The sequence below is a fragment of the Zootoca vivipara genome, chromosome 7, assembly GCF_963506605.1.
Source record: "Zootoca vivipara chromosome 7, rZooViv1.1, whole genome shotgun sequence".
Lineage (NCBI taxonomy): Eukaryota > Metazoa > Chordata > Lepidosauria > Squamata > Lacertidae > Zootoca > Zootoca vivipara.
This window is the reverse complement of record NC_083282.1, coordinates 85,921,223-85,939,792: the sequence shown is the minus strand read 5'-3', so window position 1 is coordinate 85,939,792 and position 18,570 is coordinate 85,921,223. Positions and strand designations below refer to the sequence as shown.

General features: G+C 43.4%; 1 protein-coding gene across 2 annotated transcripts in view; it reads right to left on the bottom strand.

Moving 5' to 3' along the window:
- Positions 1 to 18,570, bottom strand: part of CDH4 (cadherin 4) — a 756,000-nt gene that overhangs the window by 124,089 nt on the left and 613,341 nt on the right. For both annotated transcript variants that reach the window (XM_035121942.2, XM_060277334.1), the window contains exon 7: positions 8,073 to 8,245. In XM_035121942.2, the coding sequence (XP_034977833.1) occupies positions 8,073 to 8,245 (173 nt within the window). The remainder of the gene's footprint in view (positions 1 to 8,072; positions 8,246 to 18,570) is intronic.

The following is an 18,570-nucleotide window of genomic DNA, read 5'->3' as shown; positions in this document are numbered from 1 at the left end:
AAAATAATCCAGAGATGCATTTTAAATAGAAGGACACATTCTACTCATGTAAAAACATGCTGATTCCCGGACCATCCGCGGGCCGGATTTAGAAGACGATTGGGCCGCATCCGGCCCCCGGGCCTTAGTTTGGAGACCCCTGCTTTCCACTGAACAGCACAAGGAAGATTATACCCAAACAGTCTTGCTGGAACATTAGGGTTTCATTAAGAAGAAAAGCTAAAATGAGTGAGCATGTCCAAACCCCTACAATGAAATAGATCATCTGATTTTGTACAAAACTTTGATCTAGCATTATTGGTTTCTTCCACCAGTGTATGTGGGAAAAGGAAATATGATGAAGTAATATTCAGTTTCCCACCCCCACCACATTCATAACTAAACAAGCTACTAACTCTTCTTCCAGAAAGCTCTCCCTTTTATCTTTCACTTGATGGAGAAACCCAATCTCAGAGTGCTGCAGTTTCTGAGAGGCAAGCAGCAGTAATCACAGAGCTGGGGGTTCATGCATTTTTTAAAAGCGCTATGCGCGACCCTGCTCCAGTAATTTTTGGAAGAATTTTACTAGGGAAATTCCATATGAAGAGATTCACAAGCCTCTGACTCTTCGGTTTTTAAGAGGAGATGAATGTGCTAGTAAAGACTATGTGTTTAAAGAAGATTGGGGGAAAGTGAGTGCCATTCCTGCTACAAGCGACACAGAGCTGAAATACTTATTATCTCAAATAAGTCCTGGTGGCATTTGAGAAGTCTCAACATTTACTGCCATGCCAGCAATACGTATGGAAATGCGGTTGCTTTCTCTGCTTTCCCCTCCCTCTGTGTCCTCCCTCCCTCCACTTTTTATGTGCTCAAAGTCCTCTTTTATAAAATATTTAGTTCAAGCTCTCCAGAGGGCTGGATCGCCTTTGCTGTAGACCGGATGAAGCTTCACAAGGCTGCAGAGAAATACAGTATACCCAGCCGCAATAGAGATCAGTGCAGTTGTATCCAAAAATGCTGGGAGATACTATCAATATCTCAGTTGTTGGTAGGAACTATGGATGGGGCAGAAATTCAATTCAGTTCGCATTTAAAGACAACATTTAAACTTTCTGAAACAAGTAAAAAACTGAAACGCAGCCATCCTTTGAAATTCACACGTCTCCAAATTTCCAGATGCAATTCTGCAGCCAAATGATGTGTAGAAAAATGCATATATCAGTGAGAACGACACACAAAATACATTAGGAACAATTGCTTTGCAACAAAATGTGTATATTAGGAGAAATTTGCACTTATGAATTGCACTGATGAATTTCCAGGAGTACTTATTTTATTTTAAAAAAATCTCAAACCAATGTGAAGAACTGAATTGAAGATTGAAAAAATGAGAACCTGAGAGAAACCAAAACTGACCGATTGGCCCATCCCTAGCTAGGAACACAGGAAGATGACTTAACATTGAATCTAATGGATAGTTCAGTTGGTTAGAATGTGGTGCTGATTACGCCAAGGCTGAAGGTTTGATCCCCATATGGGACAGCTGCATATTGCTGCACTGCAGGGGGTTGGACTAGAAGATCCTCAGGGTCCCTTCCAACTCTACAATTCTATGATTCTGTATGACCATAGACTCATCTAGGTCAGTATTGCCCACATTCACTGGCAACAGGTCTATAGGCTTTCAGATAGGGGGAATCCACAGCCCTACCTGGTAATTCCAGGGGTTGAATGTGGGACCTTGTGCATGTAAAGCATGTTCTCTACCACTGGGCTTTCCACCAATCTCCAACCTTTGACCTTGGGTGATGACTGTGGTCCTCTTCAGTGCCACCAAAGACACTCAGACTCTCCGATACAATTATAGCGGTGGCACAAGAAACTCATCAGGTGTTTCCCCAATCATTTAATAAGGGGGTAGTCATTCAGTTAATAGTAATGTGGTGATAGTTTGGCATAAGGAGAACTTGAAAGATGGTCTATCTCAACATGCAAGGCATGTGTTGTGCTGTGTTGGGAGCCCTAGACCAAGTCAGACAATTGGTCCATGATCTGAACTGACTGGCAGATGCTCTCCAAGCGTTTCAATCAAGGATCTCTGCCAGCTCTAGTTGGAGATGGAGGGAGGTGAGCCTGGGACCATCTGCATGTGGAGCAGGTGCTCTACCACACCACCAAAGCATAGATGACCATGAGATGTCCATCGTTCTTCATCTGCTCTCTGTGCTGCAAGTCCTGTGCCATATCCTCAGCTCACAGCCTTCCTCCTGTCATGAAGTAATCTGAAATATTTCCTTACTTCATAAGCTGCAGGATAGCATGACAAAGAAGACCAAGGATATCATCTGTTTCAGGGAGTCAGCTGAGAAGCTTCTCTTCCCTGCAGTTGTTTCATGGCTCAGGTGCACCAATTTAACATGTGTCGTTCCTGGAAGTCACATAATCCCTCCAAAGAAAGCCCATGCAGATCCCTTTGTTTGTCAGTATCAGTGGCGTGAAGAATAATCTTGCTGCCTTTACAACCCTAGGTGGGATGACACCATCTGTGGTTTAATCTGCACAGGTTCTTTTTAAGATAACTTTTTCTTTTCTTGGTTGTGAAGCATTGAAACAGGAGGACATTATGGTGCTATAATGTCAAGGCTGTGTACACAAGCATGTACATTTGAAGTATGTTATGTTTGAAGCACAAGACTTTCCCCAAAGAATCCTGGGAACAGTAGTTTACACCCCACAGAATTAGTGTTGGGGCATGTGCAGAGTGCCCATTCGACATGCCAGCAGAATGTGCCAATGGAACAGAAAAACACGAGACAGTTTGGGTAGGGTCAGGTCCTTTACTTACAGTATAAGGCAGTTCCACGGCTTATAGGGTACATACAGTTGTAATATATGGTCCTTCCAGCAGCATACAGATTCCCACGGGAATCTGGTTAGTCACTGTGAGAACAGGATGCCATTGGACTGATCTAGCAGCCTTTGCTTATGTTAGTGTGATCAGAAACCCTGCCTTTATACACAGGGTGTATCTCCACACGAGAGGGAGGTAGTTTAGTTTCACTCCAAAGAAAAGGCTCCCTATTTTAAACAACTATTTAAATGAATAGCTTGAATTTCAAAGGATGGAAGTCAGGGTGGAGCCGTCCACTACAATGCCATTGTATGTATGTATGTGTATATATATATATATATATATATATATATATATATATATATATATATTAATTGAAGTCCATGGGCTTGGCAAGAAGGAAAGCTGTTGGAAATGTTGCATGTGGAGCTCTGAAATGTGTTTTGTTTGTTTGTTAAAGCACAGCAGTGGAGGGTCTTTTTTTTTTTTTTAAGAATACTGTGGATACAACCCAATTGCCAGGGAGAAAAGGGGCCGATATGAAGCTGTAAACTTAAACAATAACAACAACAAGAATAAAAACCACTTGGCCACCTCTTGATTAATTTTAAGTCAGAAAGAGACAAACTTCAGCTCCCCCCACCCACAAGAGATTATGGAAGAAATTGAATCATTTTTTACATCACATACGAAAAGGCCCTTAGACCCCCTCGTTTACAATTTGGCAAACTTAATTCCCTCTGAAGAGCTCCTGTGCCTGTAGATTTTATCTGATTTGGCCCAAAAGATGCTTTGTTTTGTTTTTTAAAATAGATTTCCCTCATTTTATACAAAGCAACTTGGAACCCCAAACAAAGATTGAAGTGGAGAAAGCACAATGTGTGACTCAGAAGCAGACGGGAATGTTTTAAAAATGCACAGAAACAGATATGGTGCAAATCTCAGGGCATATGCACACTCCTAGTATATTTCTCCATGCCTTCTGCAACAGCTCTAAAAATTCCCTTGCACCAAAATGTCTAATAACACTCCTCTGTCCCTCTTTCTCCTGGCTGTGCATTTTTCTTGCTATAATCCATATATTGCTCACCAGTGCCTGACATTTCCTCCGTAATCTTGAAACATTCCCTAACAAACTACTCTCTTCTCTTTTGCCCTTTACATGTTTCAGCAGCAACATTTGCTTTCAACCTCTTAATTTTTTTTTACACTCACATGTTTATTTCAATGCACCTTTGAATCTCCCATTGATGAAATATCATCTGAACATCCTGAACTACAATCTACCTACTTGCCTAACAATCCCTCCACTAGCTCAATGGAAATGACAACCTTTTGTCCCGCTTTGGCATTTTACGCTGTCATGAGAGCATGGAGCTTAAAGCAGGCTGCTGCGAAACCAACTCCCTTTAATATATTTTTAAAGAACTATAGTCCAATTATCACTATCTTCTTTGGGGATCCATTCAATTAAGTGCAGTCATAATGAGTGAATGGACACATAGCTCTGTCACCATATCTATAGCCTCATTAATGGGAGCCAGGTAATATAGCTTTAAATCCATCAGTAATTCATATGATGCTTCCCTCCTTCACAGTTTGGGTGGCTTTTTCTATCTTTACTGATTGAAGGCAGAGGTAATATTTCAAGGGTTAAAGTGTGTATTTTTTTCAACCATGGTATGGGCCTGGCTTTATTCAGTTTTGCAAACGGCATGGCAGTATTTGAAACTGAATGCTGGTTCAGCCATGAGCCCCTAGCCCCCGCCCTGCTATTAATAGGCAGACCGTTTATAGTAAAGGATGCTCTAGTGATGTTTCATCAAGGGGAGGTAATTGCTGAAAGATGGGGATCTCTCCATGAGTTTGAATGGGATACCCATCGGGCTTAAAGGGGACCATTTGGATTCCTTCCAGTTGGGATTCAGGCCTCATGATGGGACTGAAACTGCCTTGGTCGCACTGGTCGATGATCTCCGGCGGGCTAGGGACAAAGGTGAGAGCTGTTTCCTAGTTCTGCTGGATCTCTCAGTGGCTTTTGACACCATCGACCATAACATACTTCTGGACCGTCTAGAGGGGTTGGGAGCTGGGGGCACTGTCATACAGTGGTTCCGCTCCTTCCTCCTGGGCCTTGTTCAGAAAGCGGTGGAGGGGGATGAGTGTTCAGACCCCTGGGCTCTCACTTGTGGGGTGCCTCAGGGTTCTGTCCTCTCCCCCATGCTTTTTAACATCTACATGCAGCTGCTGGGAGAGATCATCAGGGGGTTTGGGCTGGGTGTTCATCAGTACCAGTGAGGGTGGTGAAGGTCCTGTGTGAGTGCCGCCATCGATCCTCCAGCCGCCTCCAGGTTGAATTATTATTATTATTATTATTATTATTATTATTATTATTATTATTATTATATAAAGAAGGTGGCATTTCTCCATCTGAAGGAAGGGAGAATGGGTTCGTGTTTCCATTTGTGAAAGAGAGATAGGAGGTAATGAGAGGCAGAGAGTTTTAAAAAAAGGCAAGGAGGTTGGAAGAGAGAAAGCTTCTAGCTAGAGTTAGCTAGTACTGGTGGTGTACTGATCTCTGAGGCTCTACCATGTAAGCATGTCTATTGATCAATGGTTGAACTTTTGCTCGCAGAAGGTCTCAGATTCAATTCCTGGAATCTCCAGTTAGAGCAGGTAATGTAGACCACTATATTAGGCTGTGCCATCATTCATTTCTTATTTACACATAAAAATTCTATCTCCAGCCAGTAGCAAAAGCAGAATAAAGAAAAGATAATGCCCAACCCACAGATATCACTTCAAATTAGTACGCTAACAATGCCCAATGTGTTCAACAAATTACATCAGCACAAAGATAATATAGAACGAGGTCTTCTTCAACCATCTGGGGCCTGATGGATCTCACACAGCAAGGCATTCCAGAAGGTGGATGCCACAACAGTAAATGTCCTGCCCCAAGTTGACACCAGCTTTGCCCCCTGAGGCCCAGGCAACCAGAGAAGGGTCCCAGGTGATGATTGAACCATGTCGGGGAGACCATACGTGGTGGTGAAATGTTCCTGTGTACATATAGGTGCCTGTGTACATATAGGTGCCTGTTTCCTCTCTTGTGCAAAGGAAACAGCCATGCTGTCCACTGGGAGCTCTCACTTCTTGGGGAAATGGAGAGAATGTAACAGATTCTACGGCTTCTCACTTACAATTAATCAATCTGTCCAAAGCCATTGCCCAGAATAATGTTCTGCTGAGAAATGGGAAGGCAAATGTTGTTCCTGAGCCTTGCTAAACGAAGAGCAACACCTTGAGCTTTTCTCTGGCTGCTCTTTCAAGTAGTGACAGTAAGCCTCCTACTGCCATAGGAAGCTGCCTTGTACTTGGTCAGGTCAAATCATTGGTCTATCTGGCTCAGCTCTGTCTGGCAGCAGCTCTCCAGCAGTTCAGGCAGGGGTCCCTTCCTTCCCTAACTTGGAGATGCCCAGGATTGAACCAGGGACCTTCTGTTTGCAAAGCTCTTCCATGGAGCTACGGCCTTCTTTGTTAAATTGCCCTGCCTGGGGATGAAGCCAATGGAAGCAATTTTCTCAGGCTCTGTTCAGTTGCTAACTCTCACAGCCTCTTTAGCATTCTCCACCTACCCAACTGACTTACCCAACACAAGCCGATTCTGCTGCCTAAGGGTCAATTGTAGCTGACAAGTCTGCTTCAGGCAAGCCAGAGAGCTCCATGCCAGCTCCACCTGGCACCCCTCCTGTTTTCTCTTCCCAAATCTTTTTGACGGCCCATCAGGTCCCCCACTGCTGGCTGCTGACTGGCTGTCAATGTTTCCCTCAAGTTCTCTGAATTCACCAGTGGCCACCTTCCTCCTGCTCAAAGGCAGCGTTCAAGGATTTCCGCTCTGAGGCTTTGCAGGGATGTGTCAAAGCAGCCCGGAATCCTTAAAGCCTTTATGCAGCCTCCGAGCAGAAAAAGGCAGCCTGAGGTGTTTGAAAGAAGCAGACAGAAACACTGATGCGGGGAGGGCGGGAGCGGAGAAAGAAAGAGCAGGGAGGCTGGAAGGAAGAGCAAGAGTTTGGGCAGCTGCCTCTCCTTGGGAACCTGTAGGCTTTGAGGCAGCTTGCAAGGATGGAAAGAAAAGGGGGGGGTGCATTACGACTGGCATCTCCCTGCACATTAGATTTTGGCACTTTAGATCCATGGCTTTCAAAGAAGGAGGCAGGACTCTGAAAGTTACTGCAGTCAGTGCCAGAAGAGGCAGAGTCTCCTCCTGATCTCTCTGACCCTTCACTTTCAAGCAGGAAAAGCATGTTTGGCACAATCAGTACATGTCTGGAAGCTATAGCTCTATGCTACAAAGAGGGGGGTGGTGGTTCGTGACCATCATCAACATCATTTTTTTTGTCATCTTCACTATTTTTAAAACTTGCTAGTCACTAGCTGTGACTCACAACCCCTTTAAAAACATAAGCACAACCAAAAAGTATATTACTCTGTGAACCACCCTTATTCTGTGAACCGCCCTGAGATCTTTTTGATTAAGGGCAGGATATAAATTATAAGAAAATAATAACACTATATAAACCTATTTATGCAAAAACACGTGCGATTCATATAAAAGAACACAAAGCAACCCTGCTTCCCTCAAGTAACAACATCATAAAGGTTTGGCAGCACATTTATAGCAAACGACAGCATCATAGTCGATCAAAAGCCTGGAGGAAAGGTACATTTTTACTTGGCACAGAAAAGATGTCAGGGAAGGTGCCTGGCAGAACTCACTGGGGAGAACACCCCACCAATCTGGAGCTGCAACTGAAAAGGCCCTTGAATCTGTCGCCAGCCTCTGAACTTCCCTCAAAGGAGGGACCTGGAGAAATACTTTAGATGGAGATCTATTGGTCCATGTGTATGATGGAGATGCAGCACAGGGAGGATGTGTTTAACCCATCCCCTACCAGTCATTTCCTCTCTGCAGCATCACACCCATATCTTCTTTGCCCACACAATATTCCTCGCCACAATATTTAGTTCTACCTTTGGTGTGTGATTCAGATAAATTACCCTAACTTAAATAAACTTAAGTCAGTGTAAGAGGTGCCTGGGCTTGTTGGAGCTGCTACTTGGGTACCAAGGCAAGCGTCGGAGGTGTTGCACTGGAATGGAGGCAAAGCCCCCCCCCCCCCCCCCCGGGATGAGAAGCCATCATGCATGCTCATTCTGCTTCCCATTGAACTCTTACCTCTCTGTCAAGCCCAGCAGCCACCGTGACGATGTCTCCAGTCTCGCTGTTAATGGTGAACATGTTCTGTGATGGGCTCTGTGGGGTTTGCGTCACGATCCGGTACCTCACCATCCCATTGGCTGTAGTGACGTCGTCCGCATCGTTGGCCGTCACTGTCATCACGTAGGTTCCTTCACACAAGGTGGAAATGACAACAGAATCAATCATCATCTGAAATGGAGTATGCCTCTGTGTGTTGATGAAAGGGTTTAACTGGAAGATTCCGCTGAAGCTAAAGAAGATCAGGAAGAGCTCTCAAAGCACCTAGATTGGTTGATTAACTGTTATTAACTATTGGTTAACTGTTGTTCTCTGCTAGCCAACACGTGAATGTTTAACCTCAAATCACATGGGAGGCTACTGAATTGCAAATTGCCACCGTGGTCTTTGAAGCACAATATACATCAGGGGGCTTAGTTTGGTCAGAATTAAGTATACACTTCCGGAGTTAACACTAAATACATTACTTCTGGTAAATGAGCCACTGTAGTTGCTAGAGGGCTATAAAAATTTGTGTCCTGGGATTTACCAAAAAAGAGAAGAGGACACACGGAAAAAACTTCTGCAATTGTTATTATGAAAGCAATCCCCTTCCAGGGAGCCATGAAAAAGCAAGCAAACTCCTCCCTCTTGAAAACATTGACATAAGAAGAGACATGCTGGATTAGGCCAATGGTCCACCTAGCCAATCATCCTGTTCTCACAGTGGCCAACAAGATGCCTGTTGGAAAGTGGGCTGGCGCTTTTGGCAGCGCTTGGAAACGTGGCTCACTAGTGGAGTGTCCATTTAACCTTTTGCAACCACCACCACAACAAAGAAGATGGTATTCACACAAGAATATCAATGGAGATGGCAGTCAGAGCTGCTGCATTAACCTGGAGTACCTTCCTGAGCACACACACAAAATGAACTTAACTTATCTCCCAGAAATTTACAGAGACAGCAAGGTTGCAGGCTGAAAGCAGCTGAAATCATCAAACACCCCTGGGCTGAATCACGTAGGGAATGCTATCGTATTGGAGTGCACTGAAAGGAACAAGCCACAAAGAAGCTAGAGATGGAAGCTTCAGGGTTTGAGTTGGCAGAACCTTCCAAGATAGTTTGTTGCCTGGAAGGACCCCCCCAGCTCATATGCTATAGTTCAGGGATGGCCAACTCCCAATAGACTGTGATCTACTCACAGAGTCTACTCACAGAGTTAGAGACTGGCAGTGATCTACCCCCTTTTGGGGGGTTCAAAGTTGTTGAACTTTTTTAGGAAGGAAAGCCCTGCTTTGGGGGCTTCAGTTTGAGGTTGTTGAGCTTTTTTTAGGGAGGAGGAAAGCCCTGTTTTTTGGGGGTGCACGGCAAATATGTTGAGCTTCTTTTAGGAGACCCAAACAAGACAGAAGTACTGTTTGTGGGGGACAGGAGGTGGGCAGGTGTGGGGGACTCCCTGGTCCTAAATGGGGTAACTGTGCCCTTGAAGGACCAGGTGTGCAGCCTGGGAGTCATTTTGGACTCATAGGTGTCCATGGAGGCGCAGGTTAATTCTGTATCCAGGGCAGCTGTTTATCAGCTCCATCTGGTACGCAGGCTGAGACCCTACCTGCCCGCGGACTGTCTCGCCAGAGTGGTGCATGCTCTAGTTATCTTCCGCTTGGACTACAGCAATGCGCTCTACGTGGGGCTACCTTTGAAGGTGACCCGGAAACTACAATTAATCCAGAATACGGCAGCTAGACCGGTGACTGGGAGCAGCCGCCGAGACCACATAACACCGGTCCTAAGAGACCTGCATTGGCTCCCAGTACATTCCCGAGCACAATTCAAAGTGTTGGTGCTGACCTTTAAAGCCCTAAACGGCCTCGGTCCAGTATACCTGAAGGAGCGTCTCCACCTCCATCGTTCTGCCCGGACACTGAGGTCCAGTGCTGAGGGCCTTCTGGCGGTTCCCTCATTGCGCGAAGCCAAGTTACAGGGAACCAGGCAGAGGGCCTTCTCGGTAGTGGCACCCGCTCTGTGGAACGCCCTCCCACCGGATGTCAAAAAGAAAAACAACTACCAGACTCTTAGAGGACATCTGAAGGCGGCCCTGTTTAGGGAAGCTTTTAATCTTTAAGAAATTAGTGTATTTTAATATTTCTGTTGGAAGCCGCCCAGAGTGGCTGGGGAAACCCAGCCAGAAAGGCGGGGTATAAATAATTTATTATTATTATTATTATTATTATTATTATTATTATTATTATTACGATATTGAGCTTCTTTGGGGGTAGCCAATGATCTTCCAGTGATCTACCACAGATGTCCAGTGATCTGTTGGTAAATCACAATCTACCTGTTGGGCATGCCTGCTATAGTTTATAAGGGACACAATACGCCGAGCAGTTATTTTGCACAAGCCTCACTGAAATGAACACGCATGGGCACAATAGTCAATTGTGCTGCACGTGTTAGGTTTGCTCAATTTGCAGCCCTTAATGGTACTCAAAATGCAAAATCAGAGGTGACCACATCTCCCTATCTCACATAGGACTGTTTATGGAGCTTTCTTTGTACTTGGGGGTTCATGGGGTTAACCCAGCTGGACAGAGAACCAAATACAAACCAAGCCTTAGACCTTCCAATCTCTCACAATGCCAATAAAAACAAATAACTACATAAATAAAGGACCTGCCCACGAGATGCTGACACAACCGCCCCCCCCAAACACTATGCAATAGAATGAAAAGGTCATCACCCCAACCCTCCCTCTCCCCTCTCATTTCCCCCAGTGTCTATGACAATAGTGTCTCATACTGAATGTAAACGAGCTGTGAAAAATGAAGAAGAAGAAGAAGAAGAAGAAGAAGAAGAAGAAGAAGAAGAAGAAGAAGAAGAAGAAGAAGAAGAAGAGGAAGAAGAAGAAGAAGAAGAAGAAGAAGAAGAAGAAGAAGAAGAAGAAGAAGAAGAAGAAGAAGAAGAAGAAGAAGAAGAAGAGGAGGAGGAGTTTGGATTTGATATCCCACTTTATCACTACCCGAAGGAGTCTCAAAGCGGCTAACATTCTCCTTTCCCTTCCTCCACAACAAACACTCTGTGAGTTGAGTGGGGCTGAGAGACTTCAAGTGTGACTAGCCCAAGGTCACCTAGCAGCTGCATGTGGAGGAGCGGAGACACAAACTTGGTTCCCCAGATTACGAGTCTACCGCTCTTAACCACTATCTGCTATCCCTTGTTTATTTGTTTGTTTATTTGTTTTGTATCACAAAAAATCTTTGATAAAAACTAAATTACAAAATAATAATAATAATTTTGGACATCTTAGCAGTGCAGGGATTTTCACAGAGGATAAAGCCATCAATGACCTGTAGGTGTGATGGTTATGCTTTAGCATCACTTTTGGAAGCAATATGCCTCTGAATACCAGCTGCGGAGCATTGCAACATCCCATAATCACATGGTCAGCCACTTTGAGAGCGGGGTGCTGGACTAGACAGGCCTTAGGCAGAGCTCTTCTTACACTATTATGTACAGTGGAACCTCAGTTTATGAACACCTCGGTTTATGAATTTTCGGTTTATGGACGTTGCGGACCCATCTGGAACGGATTAATTCACTTTCCATTACTTTCAATGGGAAAGTTTGCTTCAGTTTATGAACACTTCAGTTTATGAACAGACTTCCGGAACCAATTACACTCATGCTTCGGGTTAAGTACGCTTCAGGTTGAGTACTCCGCGGACCTGTCTGGAACGGATTAATCCACTTTCCATTACTTTCAATGGGAAAGTTCGCTTCAATGGGAAAGTTCGCTTCAGTTTATGAACGCTTCAGTTTAAGTACTCCGCGGACCGTCTGGAACAGATTAATCTACTTTCCATTACTTTCAATGGGAAAGTTCGCTTCAGTTTATGAATGCTTTAGTTTAAGTACTCCGTGGACCGTCTGGAACAGATTAATCCACTTTCCATTACTTTCAATGGGAAAGTTCGCTTCAGTTTATGAACGCTTCAGTTTATGAACAAACTTTCGGAACCAATTGTGTTCATAAACCGAGGTACCACTGTACATCCATTTGTCACACACACATCTCCCCCCTACCCAATTTTTATGCTTGGGCAAAAACCTTTTTTGTCACCCAGCTTCCTATGCAAAGCACCAGGCACTTCCATCATGGCTTATTTAAGTAGTTACTGTAGGAACAAAGCACACCCCATTTAAGTAACTCTCGGTTTCTCATTTTTCCAGTCTTCAGTTCAGTGCTCCATATTAGTTTGCATTTTTTAAAAAAACTGATCAGCATTTTGTAATGTGTATTTCTCCTAATGGAAATAGTTTAGCATGTGATTTTTGACCAAAGTACACATTTTTGCAAAGGAATTCCCCCCTATTTAGCAGTTTGGTATGTTAATGTCACCAGTAAATGTATTTTATGGTGAAATTTACCCTAGGGTATGCATCCTTGTGTACATTAGTTGGATGGAGAAGGGCACTGAAAAATTCGGAGGAGCACAAATTTTGAAGGGTGAATTAAGTAGGCTTGCCTTTAAATGTGAACGGAATCAGATTTCTTCCCCATCCCTAGTGTGCAGGTTCCTCCTTTATTCTAGTATCCATATGGCCTGGATGGGGAGCCATTTATCTTGTTCCACTATCCTTTGATGTATCGGGAAGGAACCTGTGCCTCTCTCTGTTTTTATTCCATCCCACACTCACTCTTTCTCCCTGCTCTGTTCACTCCTCCTTCCCACAACTGTTTCACTGCCACTTTTAATACTTAGCCGCTCCAGGCACTACAAGCCTAGGTTTGATATTCTCATTCTGGCACCTCCTTTGGCGCCTCTCCAACCTTTGTGATGAAAAAGCAACACTTTTAAAAAATTTTTTAAAGAAATGTTTTGCATTTGCATTAGTCTAGGTTTACACTGGATGTACACTTCAAGCACGACAAAATCCCTATTTGGGGCAATGCTCCCGGCTTGCAACTCAAGAGTGGATTAGGATGTGTGACAACTGCACACGCGTGTATTTTATTGTGTCAGTGCACACGCAGGGCTGTGCCTGACCCCTAGAATGCTTGTCACTTTCATCATTAATATAAGTTAATCGCCAAAAATTATGTGTCCAAAATGGAAGGAAGACCCAAGGGCATGCAGTATGGGATTATGACCGCCTCTGAAGTTCTAAACTCTTTGAACAGCTATCAACCAAAAGCTTTATTTTTATAGCTGCGTTAGAATTGCCATTATACCAAGCTAGGTTTAAGCAAGATTGATGTTCATTAGTTAGACTTAATGCATGTTAAAACAGAGAGGTAATGGGGCATTTATCAAGAGGCCAAACCCTCATCTAAAAACCCGTCCACTTTGCTCTTTATGCCTCCAAGCAATGTACAACCTTTCCCCAACAACACTTTGTCTAGTGCTGTGATCTAAACATAAAACAGTGATAATTATTCTTTACTGAGCTGCACCTTACAGTTTATGTTTATAAATTCTTATTATTGCCAAATCATTAAAGGTTGGTTAACCTTTTCGGTCTAATTTCCGAACTACACGAAAGTTAATTTAATCATTCCCCCATAGAAGAAAAAAAATTCAATCATTATGGGCAGACATGTAGTAACAGCCATATTATATTAGATCTTCATTAACCTGAGCTAATAATGTCTTTCCGTTGATGGAAAGTTTCCCTTCTGGCGATTTTTCCTCCTGAATATGTGATGTTTTGCGGAACGGATAGTGTGCTTATGAGCATTTGAGGGGAAAGGACAGAAGTTGAGTGTGGGAGAGGAGCTTCGTAAGTGAGTAATGGGTTCTGAAATGAACTCCTTCAGCTCAGAAATCCCTGAGTCCTAGGGACATGAGAAGAGCCTGATGGATCTGGCCAATGGCCCATCTAGAGCAGCATCCAGGTCTTACAGTGGCCAACCGTATCCCTGTGGGAAACTTGCAAGCAGGACCCGAGCACAAGAGCCCTCTCCCTTCTCGTGATTTCCAACAACTGGTCTTCAGAAGCATTACTGCCTTTCACCATGGAAGTAGAGCATAGAAATACCTACGGTGGACGATTGGCAGATGAAGCTGATAGAATTCATGGAACTGTCCGAGCTGACTGGGAGACTCCGGGACCAGGGGAGAGAATCGGTGGAAGAAGATTGGAAGAAATTTAAAGTTTATTTAGAGAAGAATTGTAAGATTAGCAGTATTTAGTTACAGATTTGGAAGTAAAAGGAGGTTATAGAAGAGTGTTAGTTAAGTGTATTGTGTATTAAGATTTAGTTAAGTGTTATTATGATATTGAATTTTTAAGATTTAATCAGAATAGATTTATATTTTCAGATAAGTATAAGAGATTTATTGTATTGATAAGGTATTAAGAGTATTAATAGGTTTGTTGTTGTTTAGTCGTTTAGTCGTGTCTGACTCTTCATGACCCCATGGACCATAGCACGCCAGGCACTCCTGTCTTGCACTGCCTCCCGCAGTTTGGTCAAACTCATGTTCGTAGCTTCGAGAACACTGTCCAACCATCTTGTCCTCTGACGTCCCCTTCTCCTAGTGCCCTCAATCTTTCCCAACATCAGGGTCTTTTCCAAGGATTCTTCTCTTCTCATAAGGTGGCCAAAGTATTGGAGCCTCAGCTTCACGATCTGTCCTTCCAGGGAGCACTCAGGGCTGATTTCCTTAAGAATGGATAGGTTTGATCTTCTTGCAGTCCATGGGACTCTCAAGAGTCTCCTCCAGCACCACAATTCAAAAGCATCAATTCTTCGATAGGTTTAATTAATTATTTAAAAGATTGGAATCAAGATTTGGAAAGTACTAAGGAAGTGATATATAGTAACGTAGTTGGGAGGGAATGGAGGAAGTCGACAAAGATATGTGATATAAGATTGATTGGGATTTTTCTTGTTTTTCTTGTAATGGTGATATTTTGTTATGTTGTGTATGTATTGTGTTTTTCTTGTTCTGTTTTTTATGTTGTATTGTTGAAAAATCAACGAAGTAGAGCATAGTCATCCTGGCTAGTAGTCATTGATAGCCTTATCTGCCATGATACTTTTCCACACACACACACACACACACACACACACACACACACACACACACTCTTTTTAAATTACATTTTCTGTTTTGCAATTTAAAATACCGTATTTTTTCATATATAACATGCACCCATGTATAAGATGCCCCATCTTTTTAGGGGCTTAAAAAAGAGAATATGGGTGGAGATTGCCCCGAGTTGTGCAGCCTTTTGGGGGAGAGATTGCCAGAATTGTTGAGCTTTTGGGGGGGGGGTTACCCAGACTAGTTCAGCTTTTGGGGGGGAGGGGTTGTCGAAAATCGCTCACCCGCAGGACCGCAGCAGTGCACATTGGCGAAGCAACCAATCATTTGCACACTCGCCAAAGGCAAGCGCCAATTGCCTGCCCAATTGCTGCAGCAGCCAGTAGCCAGCAGACTTTCCTGCACCAATCAATCACCCACAAAAACATTGCTGCCAATCTCCTGCTCACTGCATTCACCAATCGCCCTTCCCACCTCTCCACTATCTGTGTATAAGACAACCCCAATTTTTAAGCATAATTTCAAAGTTAAAAAACCTCGCCTTACACAGAAAAACACGGTACTTATTTTACATCCTTAAAATATCAATGACTTCCCTTCTTCTCTTTCCATGGTTCATCTTACATATCATAAATCCCTGCATATTTTACAAAAAAACTATACCATTCAGTATTCCATTATTGCATTCATCAACACTTATTTACACCATTGAATTTATCTTAATGCTGCCAACCTTTTCAGCTGTACACAATTATTTCCCATATATTCAATTAACATGTTCCAGTCTTCTCTAAATGTATGTTATTCTTGTTCTCTTATTCTATATGTTAAGTCTGCAAGTTGTACATATTCTTTTAACTTAAGTTGCCATTCTTCTTTGGTTGGGACCTCACTCATTTTCCATTTTTGGGCTAAAGAAACATGGGCCACAGTGGTAGCATACATAAATAACCTTTTTTTGACACCTGGGAATTTCAGTATGAATTATCCCCAACAGAAAAGACTCTGGTTTTTTTTGGGGGGGGAGTACCTTTAAACATTCCCCCCCCCCATTTCATTATGGATCATTTCCCAATACTCTTTTATGCTTTTATAAGTTGGTGGTCATCGCTGCTTCCTATGGAAGTGAATCCTATACATCTGCGTGAAAAAGTGCTTTGTTTTGTGTGTCTTGAATCCTCCAACATTCAGCTTCATTGGTTGTCTATGAGTTATGAGCAAGGGAGAAAACCTTTTCTCTCTCTCAACGCCATGCAAAATTATATAAACTTCTACAGTCATATCTCGGTTTAAATACGCCTCAGTTTGAGTATTTTCAGTTTAAGTACTCCGCGGACCTGTCTGGAACGGATTAATCCACTTTCCATCACTTTCAATGGGAAAGTTCGCTTCAGGTTAAGTACGCTTCAGGTTAAGTACGGACTTCCGGAACCAATTACACTCATACCTCGAGTTAAGTATGCTTCAGGTTGAGTACTCCGTGGACCCGTCTGGAACAGATTAATCCACTTTCCATTACTTTCCATGGGAAAGGTTGCTTCAGGTTAAGTACTCCACAGACTGTCTGCAACGGATTAATCCACTTTCCATTACTTTCAATGGGAAAGTTCGCTTCTGGTTAAGTACGCTTCAGGTTAAGTACGGACTTCCAGAACCAATTGTGTTTGTAAACTGAGGTACCACTGTATCTTATTATAAGCTGCAAATGCTGCAAACTTTCTACATGGGGCAGTCCATGGGGCACTGGGGCAGTCACTCCTTTTCCAACTCTACAATGTTCTCGTATCCAGTGCTATTTTTCCAGAAAAAGAGGTCTCAGAACTCACCACGAACACCTTCCTCGTTCTCTTCAAACAGCAATGGCACCCACCTGAAAGGTGCCGGAACTGATTTCTAAAAAGTTCCAGCTGAAAAAAGCCCTGTGCATATCCACTTCCACTTATGATTCAGCTTTGAGTGGCTCAGTGCCAGATCTTTCATTAGTTCTGTTTTCCTCCTCTCCGCTTCCCCACATATTTTCACAAACTTACCATATTGCTAGAGGGAGGGGAGGCGAAAGTTGAGGGTTGGTATCTGAGTTGTCTCTCACTATCCACAAGGAAGTTTTCCAGATTTGCTCAGAGTAGGGATTGGGGGGGGGAGTAATTTGATTTAGTTCACATTTTCAAATGAACCTCCTACCTAATTTGCACTTTCCGAATTGACATGCAAACCAAAACACAGAAACTCTTCAAAAATCCGCCATAGCTGCCAAGTTTTCGCTTTTCTCGCGAGGAAGCCTATTCAGCATAAGGGAAAATCCCTGTAAAAAAGGGATAACTTGGCAGCTATGAAATCCGCACGTCTCTGAATTTTGCACTGCAGTTTGCCAGGCATGTAATATACAAAAAAACTGCGTATATAAGGATAAAAAGTGCACAAAATGCACATGTCAATGAAAGCAGCCTGTAAAAAATGCATTTTATTAGTGAAGGATGCTTTCCAAAATGCTTGCCAACATGTGTATATCAGGCAAAATTTCATACATCAGATGAGGAGAAATTCGCATTAAAATAACAATCAGTTTTCACAAGGACTTGCTCCACCACCACCACCCCGACAAGAATTCACAGCCTGATGTAGCTGTGAAGAACTGGATGTAAGTCTACAAAACTGAGAAACAGAGAAACTGAAATGGATATATTGCCTCACCCCGCCTGAATTGCAAAGGAAGTGATTTATTGACCAGGAGGGAATACCATCCCCCCACTGTGATTTCCAGAATTCCCACTGGCATGGGGGGGTGTATTACTCATATTCTTTTACATGGAAGCCCTCAAATAGCTCTACCCATTGATTTCACCCATGATGATTATATGGAGTCTCCACATTTAGAGGAAGTATGTACCACTGGATACCACTTGTAGGGGAACAACAACAGGAGATGCCTATGGCTTTCTCCTCTTCCTCATGGGCTTCCTAGAGGCATTTTACTGATCATGATGGGAAGCAAGATGCTGGAATAGACTACTGCCCTGATTGAGCTTGTCTTGTCTTTTGCTCTCACTTGATGCGGATTGTTGTGAAAATAGGTCTCCACAGCAGGACGTGTGCCCAAGGAGTCTGACTTGAATAACACTGGGGTGGGGGGAACTCCATCCATGCCCCACATTCAGTGCCGGATTACCAAATAGGCAGAGCAGGCACCAGCCGATGGGCCCCACGCCTTTTAGGGGCCCTGGGACAACGGATCAAAATACTATTGATTTGATCTTGAAAGACAATTACAACCAAGCTTTCCTACTTCAATGTTATCCCACTAGAGAGTGTGTACAAGGAACATCCAGATACGAAGCTTTCAAAAATGTATTAGGAGGTAATTTGTAAGACCCCCCCCCCAAGATTTTGACTGCCTAGGGGTCTCCACAGGGTTTAATCCGGCACT